This window comes from Rhopilema esculentum, unplaced genomic scaffold, assembly GCF_057945365.1.
Source record: "Rhopilema esculentum isolate cy_ngs unplaced genomic scaffold, ASM5794536v1 HiC_scaffold_24, whole genome shotgun sequence".
In the NCBI taxonomy this organism is placed as follows: Eukaryota; Metazoa; Cnidaria; class Scyphozoa; order Rhizostomeae; family Rhizostomatidae; genus Rhopilema; species Rhopilema esculentum.
Window position 1 is genome coordinate 361,146 of NW_028300835.1, and position 18,498 is coordinate 379,643.

Here is an 18,498-nt window from a genome sequence, read left to right on the forward strand (position 1 = left end):
TAATTGCTATTAATTAGATAGCTGAATTTTTAATCAATCGTAAGAGTTCGGCAAGATATTGCTCGTTGGTTTAGCCGTAAACAATTTACGTGTAGTTTGTCGTATGTAGATACGCCCTTGCTATATATAAGCATGAACCTCTGGATCAGGCACCACGCACCGGTCTAAAAGTGGGAGGGGGTGTGCTGAAAAGGGCGCGATCGAAAATATTCTTAGGCCTTCGGAACGCCAGAAAACGCACCTTTTATAAAATACTTGCTGATTTTCACTACAGTCTGATTCTGAAAGATGTCAATTACTATAAAGATGAATATATTTAGCTTAAGAATAATTAAACACCAAGCTAAACAAGTTGAAAAGTATAGCAAATCATTAAGCAAGATAAAAGACCAAGAAAATGAACAGAAAGGGCTCCCAGTCAAGAAGAATTGCTACTACTTAGGATCCATTAGGGTAAATTTTCCAAAATTGCGTTAGAGTAAACGTAACAAAGAGACTGAACAAAGAGCTCGATGAAACATACACACGTCTGCTACGGCATATTATAAGCATCAACTAGATACAACATGATACAACATATCACAAATGAAGAACTCGACGAAGATCTTCCTAAAATCTCCGGCACAATAAAGAAACGCAGACTAAGAATTGCTGGTCACTGCTGGCAAAGCAATAAGGCAGCATCAAAATTGGTTCTTTGGCAGGGCCGGCAAAACTTGGGGGCCGGGGGGCCATGCCCCCCTTTTTTTGCAGAGCTAAAAAAACATTTTAGGCAAAAGTGAAAATAAATGTAGTATATGATTCTGTAAGTAGCTTTGCCTAGTATTCTCTTAAATGTGTCCTTAGCTTTACCTTGGTTGCTATGTCTTCACCATAGAAGACATACATAAAATTGAGCGTGGGAATTAAATCGAAGAAATCGGTCATTGTCTAAGTTTTACAACGAGTGACAGCTTGGCTTAGCAAATAGATCGAGAAATCTAGTCCTGAATAACTTGGTGCCAGCACAAATTGACGGGGTTTTGTTTTTTCCATTGCCTAAACTTGGCACACAGGGTCTATTTGTTAACGAAAACTTTCTCAGAAACATTACAAAAAGAGAAAAATCAGCTTTTCAAGGAAAAGAAACAGCTGGAAAGAACTTTTTGAGGATATAATAAAGTATGGGCAGATTTGTTCTTAAAAAGTATGATCAAGAAAACAGAGTTTGATCGTTTGGATAATCCATTCCTACTAAGAAAGAGAAAATATCGACGCAATTATAAATTCTATTCAAACTCATTTTGACAAGCACAGTTTGAAGGTTTATCAAATTTTTGTTAAAGCACTTAATTTCTAAAGAAGTTAAGATAAGATTTTACAAAGTTATATCTTAACTGTATAAATCTGCTAAATTTTTTACTTTCAGCTGATAGTTCTTCTGTTGATATTTCAACGTTAATGTTTTCTATTAATCCGTATTTCATTTATTTTTTTCACTCATCTTATTTCGGGTAATTTTGAAATCTAAAAAAGGTTTCAGCACGAGTTATATGATAGTGGTTATTCTAAAACTTTGCAAACCTTTTCTATTTCAAGTCAACATCACAATAGACGCGATCATGCGACACCTTCAGTCAAAATTCATTATAGATACAGTATCTGGCCATCACTAAGACACCATAATTCTAAAATTTTTCTTGCCGGCAACCATGGTGGCGGCCTTTCCCAAACCCTTTCAAGACTTTGATATTTTGGGCCCTCCACTTTCAAATACGTTTCGCCGGCCCTGTTTGAACAAAAACCAACTCATGGTCAGGGTCCAGAAAAGTTGTCAACATTCCTTCAGCTAAAAAAATTTACTATAAAACCTTCCTCATTTTTAATGGTTTGAAATGGGCGTGGTCAAAAAATTGGGGGTAGTCAACTAGTCTTCGTCACCTCTCCTGGCAAACTTTTCTAGAAATTTGTAGCTTGTTTTCAATCATACACGTACTTTTTTATAAGAAACCAAGGTCCGGTGCTGGTAGGCAGCTTCTTAAATTTTCCGGCCATCTTGCTATCAAACATTTCTTACATGTTTCTTAAATTTCTTAGATAATGGATTTTTCGCTCATTGAACTTCATCAATGTCAAATTGAAGTCAAAACAAATTTTTAAATGGAAACTTCTTGAGTGTGCAATTTACTGAGAATGAATGCAAACTGCATAAGTGTAGTTTTGCAATATACAGTGATGTTCGATGTCAAGACTGTTTTGAGTGTCAACTCGGAAAATTTAAACTGCAAATTATAGAAGTTGCTTAGCTTCTTTTATTTGGGTAGGGTTTTTCTTAGCATTCAAAAAATTGAGCCTACTGTTTCTTATAACCTGTTTCTTATAAAAGAAAATGAGTGTAGATATTTTTAGAGACAGATTCACAGATTTAAAGTAAAATGCGTGCCATTATTAAAACATAAAAGTTATAAAAACGTTAATGCCTAAGCTCTACGGTGCAAAGCAGTTTTGCAAACATACATGTTTATATTAAAAAACAGTAGATTTGAATTTCATTTTATTATTTTTTTAATTTTTTTATGGTTGTTTTTTGAAAAACAAAGGCAATAATAATTTTTCAACTTCCACAAGTTTCCAAATTTCTGGCCACCTTCCTCAATTTCTCTTTGTTCTTACTACCTTTCTCCTGCCAGTGGCCGCGGGGCCGTGATTTTTTCCTGACTCCGACCACTGATCTATAAAAAAATCTTTTCTATAGATCAGTGACTCCGACTCATAGGATATTACAGTCTGGGAATGGGAAGTTGTAATGCAACAGAACGAGGCTGTCTTCAAAATGGCTTCCAAGGATTTTGATGAGTGGCTTTGCGATAAAATTAAATTTTTGCAGCTAGATGAAGACATATTCCTTGATTACTTAAAAGGAGTTTTAGAAGAAGATGTCTCTGCAGAAGAAAAGGAGGAAACGATATCAAATATTCTACAGGGGGCAACGGTAAGATATATCTTTTTTGTTTGATGTATCATGCCAGCATGTGTGCATGCATATGCAGTGTACGTACTGTGTATGTATGGCAGCAGTTCACCGTCAAGGGTGGCTGCTCTACCTATGATTTTTGTTTTTAAGACCACATTCAACAACGCCTTTTAAATAAGAAGCGTTTTTCAGAAGAAAAAATGATGGATTTTCTAATCATTGAAGTGAAAGGAAAAGTACTAAGTACTACATTTTTCAATCAAATAAACAAAGTTCCATTTTTATGTGCTTATAAAAGCTATATATTGAGAACTAGTTGCAGTAAAATTTTCTATATAGGGAAAATACATAATCTTTTTTCCTGTTATGCTATATATATATATAAAATTGAACAATTGGTTGGTGGTCAAAATGAAAGAGGCTCTTTCCTCTCAGAGAGAGAAAGAAAGAGCAGAAGACACATCATTGTAATTAGTGGTTCATTAGAGAAATTCTATGTAATTAGTCCCAAAGATCTTTGGCATACACTCAGGTTTTTTCCGGCGTTTGGCATGCATTCGAATGAAATATTTTGTGGCTTACTTAGTTTTTATTGGACAGTAAGATTAGTATTGTCCTTTCTCTCGATGTGACCACACCTTGTGACTCCTACGCCTTGACGACGTTGCTAAAACAAGGAACAATCGGAACAACCAAGTAACAAGCAGAACAACCCAGTAACAACCCAGTAACAAGCGGAACAACCCAGGAACAAGCAGAAGAACCCAGTAACAAGCGGAAATGTGAATTAATTGTTTAGTAAAAAACACATGAGGGCGTTTATAATCCAACTCTCTGAAGTTCATGTGGGCTAGAACTATCAAGAGGCCGTCAATCATGTCTTCGTCTGTTTCGGAGGCTTTGTGATTTTGCCAACAGACAGAGAGAATCTATCGACCCCGGATCGGGACAAAAAATAAATAGTAAAGCATGCCTAAAGGGGTATGGTGAATGCTCCCCCAGAAATTTTTGAAAATGGTGGCTGCTCTGGTGGCTATTTTGGTTGCTAAAATAGCTATGCTGGGTAAACTGCTCTGGCCGCAGTGACTAAGATAGAGGGAATCAGAGGGGGGCAACAAAACCCCATAGAGCTAGACCGAGGGGCAATTTACTCTTGAAAATTGCATACAAGATTTCACCAAAACAAAAGGATTTCTAGGGATTTTCAGATAAAACAATAGGATTTTCATAAAAGGTGTACAAGATTTTCTTGGAGTGATTTGCCCCTCGAGCTAGACTTCTATTTTGTCGGAAAACCTCTGGTCTTCTGGAAATTTTCTATGTTTATCTACTTGCTATGTTTTACGTATAGGAAAGAATTTAAAGCTAAATAAAAATAAGAATATCTGACTATGTCAAAATATTTATTTATTTCAGTTCTGATGTTGTTATATTTTGTGTACTTAGATATGATTGTATTTAGAGTGTACTATGGCTCTTCAACTAAGTGTATTTAGATAAATTAATTTTTTTATGATGATGATGGAAACGCCAAACATTGGTTGCGTGTTTGTCACCTTGCCATCAAAATTTCACGATATTGCGCCATTCAATCGCCTGGGGAGAAAAATGACATTGATGTGCCTACAAGAAAAATCATGCCCCTGTCGTGGGATAAATGTCGGAAAATCCAGGAACCAGGAAACTGATGGTTTGCCTAGAATCATTTTTACTGAGGCGGAAAGTTAACCTCTTTTTTAATCCAAATTATAAGTTTTCCATGTCTTCGTCAGTTGTAAGAGGTTGCCCATTGTATTCCTTCCCATGCAGTACATTGTTATAAAGGAAACATACTACAGTAAGACAATTATTGGTGGGGCTCCAGAAACCCCCACCCCCCACCAGCCCCCCGGCTCCGACGGGCCTTAAAAATGTGATTGCAACAGGGCTACATGTACAGATTTACACTATGGCATCCACATCTAGTTGCAACAGTGTGTCTGTTGTGATTGAATTTAGTTAACGAATTAAATGTTTTCCATTTTCATATACTTCGAGAAATTTCATTTTTCTGCATTATGGTGTTAAGATATCAGTTATGCTCAAATTATATTAAACAGCAAACAGAAATTATATTAATAGCTAAGAGACAGTGGCGTTGATAGAAAAATTCACAGGAGAGGTGAGAAACTTTCCGACAAAAATCTAACAAGCATTTATATTTTTTCATAAATTGTAACAAAATATAACGACATCAGAACTGAAATAAATATTTTGACATATACCCCTTTAGGCATGCTTTACTATTTATTTTTCGTCCCGATCCGGGGTCGATAGATTCTCTCTGTCTGTTGGTAAAAACACAAAGCCTCCGAAACAGACGAAGACATGATTGACGGCCTCTTTATAGTTCTAGCCCACATGAACTTCAGAGAGTTGGATTATAAACGCCCTCATGTGTTTTTTACTTAACAATTAATTCACATTTCCGCTTGTTACTGGGTTGTTCTGCTTGTTCCTGGGTTGTTCCGCTTGTTACTGGGTTGTTACTGGGTTGTTTCGCTTGTTACTGGGTTGTTACTGGGTTGTTCCGCTTGTTACTAGGCTGTTCCGCTTGTTCCTCGTTTTAGCAACGTCAACGCCTTGAAGAGAACAGGTGACTTCCTTTACTCTGGGTGAAAGTTTGGTTATATCAAAGACTTAAAGTCCCAGATTGTTGGATCTGTAGTCTGTGACCTTTAAGGAAAATGAATTGCATAAAGCTTATGACCCTCCTCTCTCTGGGAAGGTCAAGACCCTTGGATCTGTAGTCTGGGTCCCTAACCACTGAACAATCTTCAAACCAGAGGAAAAATTAAGAACTGAATGGAAGTTTGACAGTTGAGTTCAATTTTTTCATGAGTCAAACATTTTATTTTTCTTTTTCCAGTAAATTGAAAGGTGAATGAATGAATTTTCACTTTCTCACACCATGTAGTCCAATCTAGTGTCAATAAGTCACTTATTTACTTCCCCAGACCTGTCTAAATGCAGAAAGAACAATGAGACTGACACATTTATTACAGAATATCAAATTGATAGATAATCTTGTTGAATCGTTCAAAACTGATTCTCAAAAAGTTATTATAGAGGTAATTCATTTCCTCGCTGTGGTGCATATTCTTCAAAAAAGCATGCTTAGCCCCCAAGTTACAGGCACAGTAATGAGCGGGCTTTTGCAAAACTAGAGCCATAGCCCCCAAAGCAATTTGCTTCTCTGTTTTTGCAACACTTTTTATAAAATCAAACTTGACAAAATCTTACTGTGTTAAAGAGCCTTTTGATTTGACAGAATCTTAATCAAAGAAGGTTAGGTTAATCAAATAGACAAAGATGCTATGTAAGAGGAACTTAATGTTCAACCTTGTGGCAAGTATGAAATCCCAGTCACAAGGTTAATGAAATGTATAAATTACAAAGGTCATGCTTTTTTAACCTCAGACATCTAAACAATTATTTGGAAAGTTTGGCTGATTATTGGTGTCTCAAGAACAATCTGAATGAAATACTGCAAAGGAGCCCTAGGCAGCTTTTTCTGTCAAGCTACTTGTAACATTTCCACTTCCACTGTAAGCCAATACTGTCATTTACCCTTGGTGTTCTTAGATCAGTGAATCAAGAACTGAAGATATCTTAAGGACTTTTATGATTTTTTGTTAGGACAGAAATCCTTTATCTTGGTAGCTGCTATAATTTTCTTATTCTGTTGCTTATTTTTAGGTATTAATGACACTGTCAATAAATTGTTTGGAAGTTTACCAACATTTTCACCCTCCCAAAGCTTCAATGTAATTGTAAAACTTGTTATGATATCTGTTTATTTTACTTTTTCTCATACAGGCCTTGTTTACATAAGCTCCAATTAATTTTCATCTTTGGTACTTTCCTAATTCAACCAGCTGCAGTATTGTTCCTAAAATATCCCTGTAAGCTGCTTTCAAGTTTAACAGATTTTGCTTACTTCTGCTGTTTTTCCATGGCTGAACCATTGCCTCTTGGACCAATTGCTTTCTAAATTTCTGAGAAATAGCTTTAAAGACTCATTGCTAACAATGAGCCATTGCGCTACGCAAGCATCCCATAATGCATTTTTAGACAGTCTGAAATCAATTTACTGCCATTGAAGACAATTTACTGCCATTGTTTGGATCTTTGCCACGCTTTGTTTGGAGTCTTTAAGTGTTTTGTATTTCTTGAAAAGTCAGTAGCCATAAAGCTGATGGTTTGATCTTGATGAATGTATAGATGTCATCTCTGACCTCTATACCCTTGGAAAGTAAAAGGGAAGTGATAGGAGTTGGAGATGAGGCTTTCTTCTTCATATTGAATTTCAGACTTTCTTTCATTGCAAAACATTTGCCAGTAGCACTTTCTTTTGCTCTAACCTATTTATGGTTTGAGGTCAGTTAATGTAATGGGTTCAAAAATGTGTAAAGATTTTTTGAAAGAAATCTTAAAAAGATTACTCAAATTTTCCCAATATCCCATTACTAATTATTGCCATCAGAGTTTTACTCTGCAGATAATTACATTATTATAACTAGCCCTGATATCTTTTGTTATAGCACTCTGCAAATTAACGGAATAAACCATCAGCATAAATGGGTGCTGCTCTCATTTTGTTAGTCTTTGGACTACTATGTGTGTTCTGGTGACAACAATGAGAAAAATTTTCCCTTGGTACAAACAATTAAAAAAATTGAGAATCGAGTACAAGAAAGCTTTCATCAAAAGAAAGTTAGGAAGCATAACTGCTTGCTCCTGAGATAAATACAAAGCCCAAAAAATTCTGGTCATTCATCAACAATAAGAAGTGTGATGCTTTAGGAGTTTCAGCACTAAGAGCTAACAATGGTCTACCATACACAAATAGCAGATCTAAGGTAAACATACCGAACAGACAATTTGAATCTGTATTCAATAAAGAAAGAAGCCACTCAAGCTTAGCTGACACAGGAGTAAAGGTCACTCAAAGTTTATCTTCATTTGCAGTGTCTAAGAATGGAATATTGAAACAGCTTTATAACCTTGATATACATCAGGCCTAGATGAGATCCTTGCATGACTTTTCAAAGAGTATGTTTCCATGATAGCTCCTACCCTGACAAAGATATATAGAGATCCCATACAGACATGAAGTGTTATGGCCCCATTTGACCTAGCATAAAATAGTAGCCTCTTGCTGCTACCTTGAATTCTCCAAGAACGGTTAGTCAAAGAACACAGTTTACATTATATAACGATAATGGAGCTGCCACACAGTGTTATCACTTGCGCCTAGTGACTCATCCAGACTGGAGCAACCATAGCATTTGCTTCAATCAGAGATTCGTAGTCTCTTAGTATGCAGTTGAAAGCATTTTGCTTCCTTCTTTTTTGCTTCTTTTTGCTTCATTTTTGGTTCAGTATAAGGGCACTTAGTCGGAGTGTCCCTCTGAAAGCCAGGTGTTTATGCGAATGGTCTCCCAACACTTAACAGCTGAGTAAATAGACTGTATACTGCAGTCCAGAAATACTGAGCTATTTTTTGATAAGGCATGATAATTATGCTATAACACTGTAGAAGATTTTGCATTAAAAGTACTAAAAAAATCTTTGTTATCAGGAATTTCACATGGTTTTTACCGAATCTATGGTGGACGAGCTGCAGCCGTTGCTACAATAGCCTTCATAACAGGCCATGAAACATGAAATGCGTTTTAAAAAGCAATAGTTTATCAATAAACTTTGTGGCTTCTTTTTATAGTTTATTTCTCAGGAGTTCATGTAAGAGTAACTTTTCTACTGCGCTGAATTGGTGATGCCAACGCTAGAAGGGAGAAGCCAGAGTACAGAAAAGTTGTTAACCTTCCCCCAGACAAAAACATCCCAGAATGCAAACCTTCCTCACAAAACAATAGAAAGTGGACGTGGTTTTGGTGTGTCGTAGAGGCTTCTATTGTTTTTCGTGGTCAGTGGCCGTGCGACCGTAATGTTTTCCTGTCTCTGGGAGAAGCAACCGTGTGGTACCAAAAAGCTCAAGTAAAATTGAACAACATAAATTGTTTATTGTTTATATTTCAGACACCGTTTGAACCAAACAGAGATAGCTACAATGGGTACCAGAGCCACATAAATTCAAGCACGGAAATAGAATATAGGATTGGGAAATTTTGTGGCTCTGGTACCCAGGGTATGAAACTCTATGCAGCGGACATCTGTGCGCCCATTGTCATTTCACTGTTTTCAAATGTTTAAGAAGGGAGTGCTTTATGCTTGTAGGTTGGTACATAAAAAAACTGGTCAATACTGAGTATCTCTTTGATGAGTTGCCTTCGTCGTGGCTTTATCTTTCAGTGTTTTTTCTAAAATAACAGACCAAACGTTAGAATTAGTGAGCCAATCAAGCAAATTCACACGATTGCAAATTCTAAATGGGAAAATCCACAAAATCATTCTTTCGTCAGCAACCAGACAAAATAGTGAAAATATATTAATAAATCTGTTAAAAATGAATTAAACTAGGTCAATAGTGGTCTACCGAAAACGAAACAGCGTTCAAGAAATAAAATCACTTGAATTTAATCACATTACTCCTTGCAAACTCCAAAGAAAATTTAAGAATGAAAGTATCAAACAAAGTTGATTTAGCCTGGTCAAAACCAAACAAATAATGTCGCAGATGGTGTACTGGAGTCAGCCTCGATACCTTCCTTGTATTGCCAATCAATCTTACAACTGTGTTCTTTATAACCCTGTTTTAATGGAGCTTAAAGGCTTTCTTTATCCTTTCAAGGCTGATAAAAGACTTTTTGGATGGATGATGGCTTGTGAACGAAGAGGACCAAATATAGTTATTGATATACAGTTGAAATGAAGAGATGGGCCAAAATGAAGAGATAGGCCAAAATAAAAGATAGGAAAAAAAGGAATAGATAGCCAGACTAAACCCCCCTCCCCCCTTGACTCCTCATATGTCAAGCCTGGTTTGTGATAGTATAACGCGGCCTTATTCAGGTCCTAAATCAATGTGATGCTTTATAGCTCAAGTATAATCTTTGCTAGCGATAAAGTGGCTATGGATAAACGAAAGAAATTTTTTATTGTTTCTTGTCATAAACACTGGTATATTTGTACATAAAAATGTTGCTGATACAAAGAAATTTGTCAGTGGACAATGTTAGTAAAACCTTACGATGTCTATTGAACTATAAATTATTTCTTTAAGTTCTTAAACAGTTTTGCTGTAAGTTTGACCTTGCAAATTTTGTCAATAAAGTCATTAATAAGTCCATCAATGATAAATTAATTTTGCGCCGTTACCTGTTTTATTGATTTAGGTATTTTTCTCATGAAATTTATCGCAAGTCTATTTGTACCTGCTTCTCCCCAGGAAGTTGTTTGCTTTAATGTCTTAGCAATGAAAAATGCCTTAGCAATGAAAAATGTCTTAGCAATGAAAAATGTCTTAGCAATGAAAATGTCTTAGCAATGAAAAATGTCTTAGTACATTTGTTATGAACATATTATCTGTTTACTTGGTTCCATGAAAATTAATGTACCTTTTCTTTTATGGTTTATGAGCCGCCTTTACGCAGTCCATGAAAGTGCTTCATGTTAGCTCATTTAGTGTTTATACCCAATTGTAACAGCCAAAACTTGGTGTTTATACCAAGTCATGCAATACAATACAATACAATACAATACAATACAATACAATACAATACAATACAATACAATACAATACAATACAATACAATACTAAACAATACCAACAATACCATACAATACCAAACAATACCATACAATACAATACAGCGGATTACAATGACTTGCTTGATTTTTGCCGGATTCCCATAAAACTTTATAGTTATATTCTTTGTACTAAAAGTTATTGGTTACATATTTCCATCTTTATAAGGCCTTAGCAAATAAACAGTAGGGTGATGAGAATTGCTAACGACGGGCCTTTACTGCACCTCATCGATGTCTGGAATTTTTGCAACAATGATAAAAATATGCTTTTGCTATAGGAGGAACCGATAACTGATATATGTAAAGAAATGGTCAATAAATGGAATGAAACTTCTGGAAACAAAGTAGAGCAAAGTCCTTGTGAGTTTATTTCTTCTATCTCTAATTACCATGTAGCTATTTTTGTCTGTGAATACTTTTTTCTTGTTATTTTACTCTTATTTTTTACTGATTTGTAGGTCCCTGTTTGTTTGTTTGTCCATTCGTGTTTTTTCATATTTTTTGCTAAACACATGCATTTCACGCCTTTCAGCACAAACTAATAATGTCGCAAGTAAGGCCGAGGAAAAACTTCTAGATATAATACATAAGCAACAAGAAACCTTAGCAATGACAAAACCAACCGATAGGACAGAAGATGACATCAAAAGGAGGTTGCTAGAACAGTATTCACATGTTTCTGATGGCGAAGAAAGGTTTGTCATTGTTTGAAATTGCTTCATATTTCATTATGTTATGCAATTATATACTTGTTAGCGTAAGGCATGGATACGCTAATCAATGAACATTAGCAAAGTGTACCTAGGTGCAGGTTATCATGATAATGATAATCTAGGGAATCAAAGATGGCTCTCCAAAGCGCCACCTGCTAAACAACTGTGTCAAGTTCTGTTGTTTTTTCTTTAAAACATCTATATTATCATGTACATCATAGAGTAGACCCAAGAGTAACAGAGTATCTTTTGGCAAGAAGCCATGACCTCACAATTCACAAAGCGTGTTTGTGTTTTATAAGTGATTTTTTATGTGTTTTCGAACACAACTTTGTTTTGCTATCAGTTGCAAGAAAATCTTGGCTCTAGGATTCAAAGTGGGGAATATACTAGCACTTTCATTTACATCAAGAAATCTTTGATCTAATTATTAGATAAAATTTAAAGTCTAATTTTGTTAAAGCGGTAAGGCATTCTTACAACTGTGAGGAAAAATCTAAATTGCGAAAAGGAGCAAATCTAAACGGCTTTCCCATTATCTCCTTCGCAGTTTGGATTTGTCTTCGCCTTTCATGAATGCCTAGCCTGAGGCCTTACGGCTTTAACAAAAATAGACTTTGGGAAAGTCTAATTACTAGAGGGCTGACAAGTGAGCGTGGCTCTCGCAAGAAATGGTCGTAACTAAGCATAAACTGTCAATTTTCTTTAAGTCGTAAGCAATAATAACCGTTCCATCATGATTATCTCATAACCGAGTCATTAAGGGATATTCGTTGTTACAATTAACGACGATTAGAAACATTATATCTTCTCCCAATATCGTATTCTGGTTTAGTTTTCTTGTCACTCGAAACTGCTCCAGGTTACTAAACAAAAACCATTAGCAAATAAGGGTAAGATGGTCCTCAGAATGTTTTACCATTGTCAATCATAAGACTGAAGGTGGTGTTCTCTCATCATTTGAACCATTCATTTTTGGGCTGTTGGTGCGCCAATCGCAAAGACGGCCATAAATAAAACCCCAACCGTTTTTGAGGGGGTTGAGAAGAAGAACAATGTCCTTCTTCCGCCGACTAGCAGTACCTTGTTCATGCAAAAAGTCGCAAGCCATGCGGCCATTAACTAATGCACGGAAAAAAAGAAGTAGAAAGTCAACATGCATGTAAAGAAAACACCTGAAGATATCTAGACATGGGTTGGGTGGGCAGGGTCGCAAAGGAAGAACCTTTCCTCTCCATAGCCCTACTTCGAGTTGTCGTGTAACGTGTGAGAATGAAACTATGCCAAGACAAAGTTTATATACCCAATGCCAATGCACACTTGCACGCTTGTTGCTTTCGCCGTATAAAAAACACAATGTTAAAGCTTACTCGAGCACTGCTACAATAAACACAAACTCAACAATTGTGCAATCTGTGCCCAAAAAACAAAAGTCTAAGGGGCACCTAAAAGGCGTACCCTGTCACATATTAAACGTGTTTAATTCCATTTAATCAAGCTTCAAACTTCCTAATTTGTATGAACTGTATTGAATACTGTTGTTTAAAGCTTTTAAACTATTTTAAGTGATGATGACAAGAAGACGTGTGCCAAGAAATCGGACGAATCACAAAGTCAGCTATGTATCCTTTCGTGCCACATTTTTTATTCAGATTAAAGTGCTGCAGATTATTCACTCGGTACTGACAGTTTCTGAATAGGCAGCTGGGTCACCTAAACATTCATTAAACGTTAATTCTTGATGTTGTTGACAGCTGGTACCGGATAAGCGACTATTTCAATCATATCATGCTAGTAGCTATGTAGCTACATGTGTAAATATGTATATTGCTCCTGCAATAACAAAATTGTTATTACCAGCAGCATAAACTGGTACAAATTCTCCCCACCAAAACCATACACTTTTTATATGATATTACCCAATGAATGTTTTTTATGTTTTTCCAAGGTAAGCCAATAGATATATAAACATTCTGCCTGGCCATTCACTGCTCCTTCCGAGAATATCTTTGAGAACCCCCGCATGAAAAAAACTGTACGCTAGAGCAAATAAAAGTCTTCCCATGATCTCGGTCAACGGGCTTGACATGCTTTGTGGCTTTGTATTCTTGGTTCAGAAATAACTTGTTTGTAGTCATTCCCTAGTCATTTAGTTTTATTTTTTATCGATACTGCTCTTGTCTAGAATCTTCTTAGAGCGTGCGAGTGGCTGCTTTTAGTCCAAAGCTAGATTGCCAACCAAAGATTGTTAAAGAGACCGAAGTTATGTAACATTTTGAAGATATAGTGGGGAAATCCTGCTTTCAGAAATATATTTTTCGTTGCGAAACTTCAAGTAGCTCAGCACGTGAGTAATCAGGAGGAAATCTACAATCTCTTTGGACTTAGGTGCAAAATAATATTTAATTTTCTTCATCAATTAATGACTGGCTATAAGATAAAGTAAATTGATGACAAAATTTTTGATATCAGTGAAACTCGTAGAATTCCTTCACTTCCTCAAGCTATGTTCGAGAACATTAATGCAAAAACAGTGGTTGAAAATCAAAAACAGCAACGAGAAACGCAGAAAAAGGCTGCTGAGGAGAAGAAAGAAAAAGACAAAGCGAACAGAGAGGCGGAGAAACTGAAAAAGCAGGAAAGACAAGACAAAGAAAAGAAACGAACACAGAAAGGCGAACGGAAAAGATAGAATTTACATGATGTGTAATTGTTGATTAAAACCCCGTTTACACTGCCCCGTTCAAAAACGGAACCGTGACGGTACAAGTTTCGTTCGCTTTCGTACCAGGATCAAAACTATTCCGGATAGCAGAGCAAAAATGTCTCGGTTCCAGAGTGCTAGTGTAAACGAAAGGGCGAACCGCGACGGTCGCAGTTCTAAACTTGCACGGAACAGGGTAAATGGGCTAATACGTTTGCCAGAGCTTGTATCAAAATCTATCGCTTATTTAAACGCTTTCAGTTTACTATCGTTTTGTAATCTGCTTGCTTGGCTTCTCTGAAATCTTTTCAGCCTAAGTTGTATTACTGATCTATAAAAAAGACTGGGTCGAGCTTCTAATGTGACACGTGTGTCGCCATTCGAAAAGAATGCCTACAACGACTCAGCCTTCAGTCCTTCACTATCACTCTTAAAAACGTTTTCATCTGAATAGCCCTTTTTCCTTTTCCTTTCTTGAATATACAGGATGGATTACAGCTCTCGCCTATCCATGAGCATGGTTTTGCGGAATGGCTTCCCACTTCTGTTTGGGACCCTTTTTCCTTTGAAATCGAACGGGCTTCAAACTTTGGTGTTTCAAGACAATTGGTAGCTCAATCCAATCATTTTTATAGAGCTATGATTTGAGCTGTCATTTCTCCAGCTGCCAATGAATTGATATAGAAGTTTCAGGAACGCATGCACGATTTCTTATGATTGCTTAGTTCTGCTGATCTTATAAATACACCACAAACAATTTCATCATTTGAAATTGCTTCTGTGGTTGAGTCTTGTATTTATCTACGAGTCAATCTCATTTTTACTGAATCATCCTTGAGGTATATTCGCTGCTGCTTGAGTAGTTTCACCAATTTTTCCTACCATAACAATAAGTACACAAATATGATCGCTATTAATCGTGTGATTTCCAGAGTAAAACTTCCTTTCTCACCGTTATTTGAATAGTGGTTTCTTCCTCAAGTCTATCTGACCCATTATAATAACCTATTGTAAGCGACATATTTGTGGATGCTTTAGATGACCTATTTAACGGATTAGTGCTAACATATAATCTGATGAAGAAAGTCTCTACTGGTTTATATTTGTGCTGATATTTCTGTCCCAAGGCTGAAAGCAGTGAGCAACAGAAGTATCTCTAACATAGACATACCGTAGGGCACATTTCAACAGTGGGTAGGGACATGTAGTCAGAAAAGGGGCACATCTGTGAGCTATAAATAGGTACTTTCACAAAATTTCTGAAAAGCTGGATGAACGTGCCCCCTGCCTCCTGCCCCCTACTTTTCAGAATGAATGAAGTTGAATGAAGATTCTTACGAGCTCGGCTTATTTTGGGATGGGAGTAAGGTTCTAGGATGCTAGGAAAGAGAGAGAGCAAGTCTTACCCACTTGAACGAGGCAAGAATGAGCAGAGAAAAAAGCATGTTACAAAGTTTGGTTTCAATTTCAGGTGCTGCATAAGCCTGATCTACACGAGATGAATTTTTTTCGTGCGAAGCGAATTTTTCGCCGCGAATGCGCCAAAAATATACACAAAAGTAGAGATTAGAATATTCGCAGCGAATTCGCGTCGAATAATTCGCTGCGAAAAAGTAGAAACCATTCCTAATTTTTCGCTGCGAAATTTTTCGCCTTGTAAAATAAAACAGTCAGAACAGCATTTGAAGACACCAGACTTCTGTTTTGGTTTCAGATGGCCTACGTCTTTCCGCATTTTTTTCTCTCTTTCGCCTATAAAACGTCAATAAAATAGGTTGGTAATTTTTCTTTTCCTGTTTTTTGTACACAATTCATATAAGTGGATTCATATTAGATTTTTATTCAAACATTTGAATTTCAAATTGATGAAAACTGGCTTGAAAGTTTCATCGTTCTACCAATATGTCAGAAATAAAAAGAAGGCAAGAATTTCTTCGAATTACTAAATTGTTGGCTGCTTATTTGCCTGCTCAACAGCAACAGTTTTAAGCAGATGCACTAACAGGATTTCGTATGCTCTTGCAAGTTTCGATGGCGACCTTGAAAGAATGAAAGTACTTGAAGAAGCTATCCTAGTCCTATAAATCTAAACGTAAACCCCTCTTCACGAAAAATGGAATTCCGCCTACTGTAGACGTCCTGAATAACTTTTTCTAATCCAGTATCGCTTTTTGCTGTTTTGCTCGCTTTTTTGATCAATCTTAAAATTTTAAGCTTTCTGATAATCGATATTCACAGCGAATTCACAAAAAATTTCTGCCAGTGAAAATTCAACTTCGCTTCGCGCGAAAAATTCGTCTCGTGTGAATCAGGCTTTAGACTCATAGGTGAACTAAAAACTCCATATTTTCGCTAGAAAGATGCTGAAGAAAAAAGAACGTTATTTTTGTATGATTTTGTATGATGTGAATACAGTGGACTCTCGATATAACGAACTCTGAAGGGAACCAGAAAATAGTTCGTTATAATAGGTTTCTTCGCAGTACACGCCTAAAAATATTACTATTTTAGGTGGGCTTGTTTAGGCTATCTCAAAATTCTGTGCTCATTTTACTCCAAAAAACCAAGCTGTATTAAAATATCACTAATGTCTAGCCATCGAAAATGAAAATCCTGTTCCTCCTATAATTTGGGACCTAGACATTGGCAAAGCTGGCATGACTTCACCGAGCACTTCACTTGTCTTTTTCGCTTCTCCAACTGGGTCTCTCAATAAAATTTTGTCGTCGCTCGTTGCCAATGTCATACATGTAAGAAGGTTCGTTGGCAGTCTGGCCGAGACCCAGCTTTGGCCCCGGGGCTATAAACAACACGGGCCCTTTTGCAAGGGAAGCGGCGCAGGGGCAAAACTTTCGCGAGCTTTAGTTCGTTATACCGGGAAGTTCGTTATATCTGGGGTTCCTTATATTGGGATTCCACTGTATATACAGTATTCTCTCTGATTAGCGGACAACGTCGGGGCCAGAGCAAGGTGTCCACTAATTGGAAGTGTCCGCCTTTTGGAATGTTTTGCAATATAAGTTCCAAAGTTGAAAATAGACTCTAGTTTTGTATTTAAAAGGTGGAATCAGTGGTGGCGCCAGGGGAGGGCTAGGTGGCTACAGTCGGAAGCACCTGGCCCCCCCACCCCATCGGAGAAAATTTTAGGTTATTGTCGGAGCAAATTTGACAAAATAACGTACGAAAACGGCATATTTTAGTCATTTTAGCCCCCCTGTCGGAAGCTCCCACCCCTCTGCCGGAAGATTTCTGGCACCACCTCTGGGTGTAGTCTAGGTAATAAGTGGCTATCGGGTTGAACTTAGAAATAAGAAAGAATAACCAAATTGAGCGCAACACAACAAAAAGGTTGGTAAACTGGGCTGTATAGAAGCTCAAAGCTGTAAAAAGCCAACTAGATTGTCAAGTGTCAAAGAGCTTGAAATAAATATTTGAACAAATATTCATTCATCTCATTTTTTGTTCGCTGGCTCCTAAATTTTTTGTACTGTCTGCTAATTGGAAAGAGAAAAAAACCAAATTTACTATATTGTGCAAAAAATATTGTCCGTTAATTAGAGTGTCTGCTAATTAAGTGTCCGCTTTTTAGAAAGTTTTTTATGAGACTTTGACCAGAAAACTTTCGGGGAAAATTGTCCGCTAATCAGAGGTGTCCGCTTTTTAGAGTGTCCGTTAATTGGAGAGAATACTGTACATGAAAATATCTTTATCGTAAACGACAGAACTAAGTGTAAAAAAAATCGAAAATTGAACGAAGACAGCCTTACTATATACCAAAATCGTAGTCCGCAAAAGATTACATAAATGAAATATAACTAACACTTTGAGTTTTAAACACTTAGAGGTATGGGCTTCGAGTTCCAAACTCTATCTGCGTAGTATTGAAAATATTCATGGACTTATGGTTGATCTGAATGCGGCCTTAGGTAGCTATCACTTGCCGTGTAGCTATTTTTAGATCAAGATTCTATAATCTATGATGTGATTTATGAAAATATGAACACTTATGAGTGCGTTCTTCTTCGCCTATTGTGGCGAAACTTCCCGTGACAGCAGCCAAGACTTCCCGTTACTGTGACAGCAGCCAAGACCATGAAAATCTAATAATTAAAACGAAACATGTGTAATGTGTAACCAACAAGCACGCAAACCTGTCATGTGTATAATACTGATCTAGTCAGCGGGCGTGGAAACATCACCTTAAAAGTCGTAAAGAATCCAAAATAAAGTGACCCCTGCCTTTCGAGAATTCTCTATTAACTCGAAGCTTTTTTGAATTTGTTCATTTTTGTGGTTACAGTAAACATATGCGAAGTCACTCTCAGATCAACAGACAAGCCCTTTTTGGCCTTACGAAAAAATAGAACGCTGTCAAC

At 36.8% G+C, this 18,498-nt stretch overlaps 1 protein-coding gene across 1 annotated transcript in view; it reads left to right on the forward strand.

Annotated features, from left to right (window-relative positions):
- Positions 1–18,415, forward strand: part of LOC148957472 (coiled-coil domain-containing protein 43-like) — a 22,372-nt gene extending 3,957 nt beyond the window's left edge. The window contains exons 2-6 of the mRNA XM_089115306.1: positions 2,735–2,971; positions 10,984–11,065; positions 11,238–11,400; positions 12,985–13,040; positions 13,923–18,415. Coding sequence (XP_088971432.1) covers positions 2,786–2,971; positions 10,984–11,065; positions 11,238–11,400; positions 12,985–13,040; positions 13,923–14,110 — 675 coding nt within the window. The 5' untranslated portion in view covers positions 2,735–2,785 and the 3' untranslated portion in view covers positions 14,111–18,415. The remainder of the gene's footprint in view (positions 1–2,734; positions 2,972–10,983; positions 11,066–11,237; positions 11,401–12,984; positions 13,041–13,922) is intronic.
- Positions 18,416–18,498: the final 83 nt, after the last annotated feature.